General features: G+C 29.3%; 1 protein-coding gene across 1 annotated transcript; it reads left to right on the top strand.

The window, feature by feature from the left end:
• Positions 3,865–6,908, top strand: LOC107637396 (transcription factor DICHOTOMA-like). Its single transcript, XM_016340815.2, has 3 exons — positions 3,865–5,189; positions 5,266–5,919; positions 6,051–6,908. Exons 1-3 carry the CDS (start codon positions 4,478–4,480, stop codon positions 6,101–6,103), a joined length of 1,419 nt encoding a protein of 472 aa, XP_016196301.1. The 5' UTR covers positions 3,865–4,477; the 3' UTR covers positions 6,104–6,908.

Raw genomic sequence — 8,331 nt, 5'->3', positions numbered from 1 at the left:
AAATTAATTTTTAATCTACTAAATTAAGATATCATAAGAAAATAAAACAAAAAATAGATCATCAAAACTGCAAGAATTTAAATTGGAGTGATCACATTTGTTTCAAATTGCATCAACATGATTTAATTCTAAATCTAACTTTTTAAAACTTATCCAATTGATTAATTCAAACCACGTAACATTACCCTAGTATATACTTTATCTTATAATACTATGTTCATTTCATTACGTATATGCATTTTTACTTGTACATAATTTTGAACACTAAAAGCCACTTATATACCAATATTTAAATGGTTAAATCAGTGGCGGAATTATATTTGCAACACTAAATTAATAAATTTATATTAAAATTATATTCAATAAAAACTTACTAAAAAAGAAAAACCTAAAAATAAATAATAATTTAAAGTTTAATATGCCCCACATCGGGGCCCCCTTATATAGCTGCCACTGGGGTTGGATAAGATGGATCCATGAGTTAACTACTTAATTATATAATTTGAAGTATTTTTAAAATATATGACGCTATTGAATATATTATAAATTATAAAGTCAAAATATTCTTAATTTCGTTACGAATTAGATTAATGGGTTAACATATTAAATTAGCAAAGGCGATTAGACGAATATAGCATATCATATCAAACCTGCAAGTTCAATTTGAATTTGTGAAATTGTGAAAAATGTTGATGAATGGGAGTTTACTAGAAAAGGGTAAGTAAAAGAATGAGGTCAATAGACAGTTTTATTCCCTTTTTGGATAAACGAAACCTGAAATCCTCCAAAGCCTTTGAAATATTTGTTATTATTATTATTATTTACTTTTTTTAGTTTTATGTGCTAAATATAATGAAAAACTGTTGTTATAAATAATGTTATTGAAGTATAAACTTAATAAATTTTTTGTTAGGAATGCATACTTATTTAGTTATTTTCTATTAATTGGGATAGATATATGTGCAAGTAGCAATTGAACTTTTTTGTTATGAATTTAATGTTATTATTATATCAAAATAAGCATGTTCATACCTATAATTAATGCTTAATTATTTTGCGGATACTTATATGGTGAAAACTCAGGTGTAGTCGACTTCACGTGAAGTTGATAACTGAGAGCTGTTAGATGAAAATTTAGACAAAATCAGTCAAATAATCTAACGACTCTCAATTATCAACTTCACGTGAAGTCAACTGCACCTGAGTTTTCACCTCCTTATATATATAGTTTCATTAAATCTTCCCTTAAGTTTTATAATTTAAACATTTGTAATTGAATTTTCATATTAAATGTAAAAAATTTTCAACTAGGTCTTTGCTAATTTTTCTTAAAAGTTACAAAATATGTTTGAAATATTTGTTTCTTGTATTTGATGCAGGATCATTGTAAAATATTCTAGAATTATTGTATTTTTTGAAATTAAAGAAACAATTAATAACTAAAGATCTAATTAAATTTTCTAAATTGTAATGATCTAATTAAAATTTTGATGAAATAATAGAAGTTAATAGATCTATAATTGATCATAAAAGTCAAGAGACTTTGGGAAAGAATCAAGTGATAAAACATAAGATGAGATGACATCACATCCAACTCAAAACCTTAAAATAATAAATTAATGGGTCTCTCATCTTATAAACTCCTCACTCTTCCTTGCGTTTTTTGATGTGGGACTAACTTCAACACTCCTCACACTTGCAACATTTACAGTAGAGTACTAACATATACTTGAAAGTGATAGTAATTAAGGAAATTGGAGAATCACTAATAAAGCTAAGGTAGCAAGTGTGAAATAAAAAAAGAAATAATGAAAGTAAAGAGGATAAATATATGGTTGATGATGATGGTGGTGCGAATCCAAACATAAGTAAGAAGACATGCTTTGTTTATTATGACTACTTACAACATCGTGATTGTGAAACTGAAAGAACAACAGAGAAGAAGAAGTAGTATACCCCCCCTCCCCCACTCTTGAAGAAAGCAGAAGAGTAAATGGTGTCAGATGTTGAAAGAGTAATCTAGATAAAAATAATGACACTAGATTGTAGATACTACTATAGTACCTCCATCTCAAGAGAACCATATATATAATAAGTTTTCTAATTTCTCATTTGTCTTTTTCTGCCTTCTCCTTTTATTCATGCATGTCAAATTAAATTATACATTTAATCACCATACTAATTAACAATTATATAAACATGTTAAATTTTTTTAAAAATAAAAAAAGAGTATTTACAACAGTATGTAACCGTTGCTTTTGAGTTGATGATGACCCTTGGGTCAAAAACGTGAATTCATAATGCTGCTATCTGAGTTGCTAATTATTTCTCTTGCAAAATGAAACCCGCCCCCCACACCTTTTACTGCAACGTAAATTAAGCATCTATTATATAATAACATCGATTACAATGGCGGAAATGACTTGGTCAACTTTTTCTCATGCAATCTTATAACTAGCTCTACCAATGGTCAGATCAACTGATTTGGAATTTATTCATTTTATTTTTTACGTTTTCCAAATGATTAGCCATCTATTACTATTTTTATTATGAGAAGAATGTTAATGCATTCTGGAAAAAGAGAAAGCAGAGATATTCGAAATTTTACGTAAAATTAAAACTAAAGTATAGTGAAAATTTAAGTGCACTCAACTTTACGTAAAGTTAATAATTGAAAGTCGTTAAATAAAAATTTAGTTAAATTAGTCAAATTATTTAACCGTTCTCACTTATTAATTTTACGTTAAGTTTACTAGTACCTGAATTTTTACGGTAAATTATATACGTAAGATAGTATTGTAATGAGATTTAAATCATAAAATTTTGTGACCTAATAAAAATTTGTAAAATTAATTAATTTATTTAAAATCGTAATATTAAAAAACTTTAAAAATTAAATCAAAATTTTATCTATTATTATATATAGGGAAATTAGTTTTTTTTTTATTATTTTAGCTTTCCCTTCTTATACTTTTTTCTGATAAAATCCAAAAAATAGAAAACGTTATCAATAAAACCGCAAAGGGACATAGGAGTTTTGATCCATATATTATTATATACAAGTCTAAGGATCTATATATATAAATTCTGATCTTAATATAAAATTAGTCTTCTCTCTTCCTTAAATTTTAGTTAATTTAAAAAAAGGAGTAAGTTTGTATGCATATGGCTGTTGATATATACATGTCTCACCTTGTAGATAATCAAATAAAAATGAATTAATCAAATTTTTAATAAAACTAATAAGTCTTAACTGCTAATATGGTTCAATCAAATAAAAAGTAAATACAATAATATTATATATACTAATATTTTACTATAATTATAGAAAAATAACTACTTATATAAAAATATATTTCATACAAAAATAATAATTTAAAATTGTTAAATAATTTAATATACTTAATTAAAATTATTCAACATAATATGTATCGATATTTTAGCTATTATTATTTTTGCATAAATTAAAGATATTTTCATATGAGTAGCCAGTATTTAAAAAATACAAATAAAATTAACAATTAAAAAAAAAATAAAAATTCACGTGCATGCGCAATTTGTCTTTATATAAAATTATTAGTTAAAAATTTTTACGGTAAAAACTCAAATACAAATGTTTTTATATAAAGTTGATTGTTAAAAATCGTTTAATGATTTGACTAAATTATTATTTAACTATTCTTAGTTATTAATTTTACATGAAGATAACTGCATCTGAATTTACGGATTATTAATGTTACATAACAAAAAAGGTGTTATTAGTAGAAGCATATATAGGTAAAGGTACCTGTAATCCAGGATGGTTTTTCTCCTTGAATTCAACTATTAAGTTACCCTAACCCTATTCATATGAATACAACTAGTGAGAGGCAGAAACAGGAGATAGAGAATGGTTGATAACACAAAGATACAAAACACACATACATTAACGGGCTTAAAAGTTGAATGTATGATTTGACCCCCCCTGCCACCATCTGCTTACGTTTCTTCCACAATCCACATGTCTGTTTATGTAAATATATGTTTTATGCTTCACCATCCACCACCCAATTCTTTTCTCTCTCTTTATTATTTATCACTGTTTCACTTTTCACTACAACAACATCCATCTTCACTACACACCAAAATCAATTCAATCCTGCCCTGGATCTTTGTGGTTTCTTCACACCATCATCATCAACAACTCTGCTATTATATACTGCTATCCATATCCCACTTCCTTCATTATCTATCTTTCTATCTATCTGTCTATCTATCTATCTATCTCCTTTGATTTGATATTGTACTATTATGATTAGAGATAACTTCCCTTAAGCTTATTAGCTTCTTCCCATTATACTCATCAACAAGATACATTCATATTTAGATAGATATATAGATAGATATACTTTTCATGAAGTAGTAGCAACTAGCTTCTAGTGTATCCCTTAAAGCTAGGGTTTTTGTTATTATTCCACTGAGATCACAATTTCCATAGATGTTTCCTTCTAGTTTCGGTAGTTATAGCTCTTACCCTTGTTACCCTTCATCTTCTTCTTCTTCACCATACCCTCCTTTCCCTTTCTTTAACCCTGAAAACAATAATAATGGTGCTAATAATTCAAACAACAACAACAGCAACAACAACAACACTTTCCTTCATGATCCAATTTCTAATAATGCTACTACTACTACTACTGTTATTCCTTACCATCATCATGCTCCAACAATCCCAGAAAGTGCACTGATGACAAATTTGGCAGTGGCAGATGCAATGTTCAAGCAAGAGTACTTCACTGCTGGTGGTGGTGGTGGTGGTGGTGGTTCTTCACACCACCATCATCACCATTATGGCATGTCAAGTTTGATAACAAAGAGGCCAGCACCAAAGAAAGATAGGCACAGCAAGATTCACACTTCTCAGGGCTTGAGGGACAGAAGGGTGAGGCTTTCTATTGAGATTGCACGCAAGTTCTTTGATCTTCAAGACATGTTAGGGTTTGATAAGGCCAGCAACACTCTTGAGTGGCTCCTAACAAAGTCAAAGAGAGCAATTAAGGAGTTAGCTAGGAGCAAGAACAGTAGCAGTGGTAATAACAATGGTGGTGTTGCCAATAATAACAGCTTCTCTTCTTCCTCTTCTGATGGGGTTGATGATGATGAAGTTGACTCAGTCATCAACCAACAACAACTCACTGATAATATTGATGGTATATACTACTCATCTAAGATGGATATATAATATGCTCAAACACTACTACTTCATTTAATTTGTGAATTGTATAGGTACTCATGAACAAGGGGGTGTGGATTCATTAGAGAGGAGGCTGAGAAGGGATCAACAGAAGGATGAAGAATCAAGGGCAAAGATGAAGGAATCAAGGGAAAAAGCAAGGGCAAGAGCAAGGGAAAGGACTAGTAGCAAGATGTGCAACAGTGAGAAGGTGCAAGAGTTGAAGAAGAAAAGCCCTGCAATGGTAATGGAAGAAGATCCTCAGATTCTAATGCAGCACCAACAATTGAGGGCACCAATGATTCAACCTCTTGAGGAATCTTCAATGAGATCATCACCAAAGCTGTTTCAGCCTCATCATCTTGCAGCAGCAGGAGGAGGAGGAGGAGGAGGAGGAGGAGGAGGAGGAGGAAGTAGTGAAGTCCCCAGAGATGATTTCAATGTTATTGAGGAATCCATTGTGATAAGGAGAAAGTTGAAGCAATCTTTGATGTCTTCTTCTTCTTCTTCTTCCAATAATCATCACCATCAAAATCATAATGTTATCCCTAAAGAAGCAACAAACTTCAACAACAACAACAGCAACAACAGTGACTACCACTGCTTTCCCAATTTATCATCACCAAATTGGGAATCTAATGCTTCTGCTGCCACTAATAATGGCCGCTCCAATGTTTGCACAATATCAAGCATGAATCTGTCTACAAGTATGTTTCTCTTTTTCATGAACAAATCATAGCTAATAACTTACTTTTCTCTGGTTGAACTTACTGATACTTAACAGTGTTTTGTTTTCTTTTGCTTTTTTAATTTTATTTTTCAATTTAATTTTTGTTAGGGCTTCAGATCTTTGGAAAGTCTTGGGAAGAGTGCACCAATCCCCACCTATGATTATAAGTATGTTAGTTAATTTTTCAGCATTATATCTCTCTCTCTGATCTGAATGAATGAATCAATGGAACTCTCCTATTATGCTTTGCAAGGAATCATTCATATGGAGGCATCTTTCTTTCTGATCTGTGTTTTTATTTTTTTATTTTCTTCACCACCAACTTTTTTTTTTCCCTGTCCAATATTCCTTTTTGAACAAATGTTTGTACTCATCTTTTGGTTGTTCAAGGTCAGCCAAGCCAAGAAGGGCATATATGACAGTTGGCACAAAAGGTTTCTGAATGTGTGTTGTTTTGTTTCTGACCAAATTTTTAAAGTTTGGTTCACATTATTAGTACAAACATTATATATATTATATATTTATCACAGGAATCATATATATTTATCTGTGTTGTTACTTGTTAGTGTTTATTAAATATATTCTTACTTGGTACTTACTGATACATATTCTATGTTGTTGGTGGAAAATTTGGAAGCAGCTAAATTCTTTGGAGAAGGTGTATGGTAGAAGAAATTTCAATGGCTTTTGAGATTGCTTTTGTTTTCAGTTTGAGAAATATATATGCTGGATGGGACATGCATTTGTTTATTTTCACTGCATATTAATTTCTGTAAGAAGAACTTTATATATTTTGAAAATTTTCAAACAAATATGCAAGAAAAATCAAGAGTCCCATATACTTTAAATAACAACTTTCAGTTCAAAACCATGTAAATCATTAAGTTACAGATAGGATCTGATGCTATGGTGGAATATTATGCTAGGTAATTTCCTAAATTCACAGATGAATAAATTGAAAGAAATATTGAAACTACATCTTTTTTTAAGAAAATAATGAACATATTTGATTTCTCTTAATTCTTATCTGCATCAGTATTAGAATATGTCAATTATTAATTCCTTGATATATATGGTAAGCTGTTTGGAACAATTTACATATATGTGATTTATAGGTCTACTTAATTTGTTGGTATTTTTTATCTCCAATAATCAAATCAGATTTCATTTCTATTACAGAGTCCATAAATAGTAGTAGCTACATTCCATTAGAAATTAAAGATTTCTTTGCCTCTTGTGAGAGAAAAGCAGAAACATGTTATATAAGTTTGCAATTTGTTTTCAATTTGAAGAACTGAATTTTTGCACCAGCATGATATATAATATATAGTTCCAGAATTTCAGTTATATATATGTTCTTAATAAGAAGACAAGAAAAATATTATAATATAATATACTTAGCTTGGATATTAGCAGATCAGATTCTCTGCATGTACAAGTTATTAACACAATGCATTATTTTATTCTCTGCAAGACTAAAGAAAGATATTAACTATCATGTATATGATAATCTCCATTATTATTACAGCAACATACACAGTGAAAGTCTGAACTCCTTTTCTAATCATGGGTGGCAGGATTATTGTACTACTTTCAAGATATAAAAAAAAGTGCTTTGATAATTACTTAATTAATAAGCAGGTTTGATGTACTGATTTCATCAGGCATTTGGTTTGCTTTAACATTTTTGCAAAAGAGAATTTATGTCTGCAGGCTAATTAGGTGGACAAAATAATTGGACTCATTACAAGAGTTTGTTATGCTTTTATTTGTCATAACTATTATTTATTTTATCAGTACAGAATGAAAATTTGGCTAACATATTAATGACACTTTCATTTGTTATAGCTTTAATATAACAACAATAAGTTGCTGAAATTCTTGTGTCTTTAGGTCTTCTAGCTATCCCTAAGATAGATCCACTTATGTTAATCTAACTGAATGAAAAAAAAAAAAACAAATATAACTGAATTCTGCTTTATGCATAGAATTCACCAAATAATTTCTTGCAGAGATGTGAAATCATCAGCACATGGAAGCAGCTTACTTTATATGTATCAAATTTTTGCATCATACCTACCAATAGATTTTTACATGCATGGTAGATTTCATGAAAAATATGTCTTCATGATGGGAATAAAAATCCCAAAAGCCCCAAATAAATATGCATGTGTGTGAGGATTATTGGAAGATTGTTAGAAATTGATGAACATTTAGAAATATAAAGAAGCTTCAAGGGTGTGTATATAAACGTATTCTTTTGGGACAAAAATCTACTTGATTAATTATTTGTAGTTAATATTTCTCCTTTGTGAAAATGAGAAAAAAAAAACATATTTAATTAATTTGTTTTCTTATCTTTTTTTATATTAATTGCATATTAATTATA

Source organism: Arachis ipaensis, chromosome B04 (genome assembly GCF_000816755.2).
Source record: "Arachis ipaensis cultivar K30076 chromosome B04, Araip1.1, whole genome shotgun sequence".
NCBI lineage: Eukaryota > Viridiplantae > Streptophyta > Magnoliopsida > Fabales > Fabaceae > Arachis > Arachis ipaensis.
This window is presented reverse-complemented; position numbering and strand designations above follow the sequence as displayed.

Excerpts from the sequence above, each read along its gene's own strand:
- LOC107637396 (XM_016340815.2), top strand. The coding sequence starts at position 4,478 with ATGTTTCCTTCTAGTTTCGGTAGTTATAGCTCTTACCCTTGTTACCCT. Across the intron at positions 5,190-5,265 it reads ACTCACTGATAATATTGATG|GTACTCATGAACAAGGGGGT; the intron begins GTATATACTACT and ends TGAATTGTATAG. Across the intron at positions 5,920-6,050 it reads AAGCATGAATCTGTCTACAA|GGCTTCAGATCTTTGGAAAG; the intron begins GTATGTTTCTCT and ends AATTTTTGTTAG.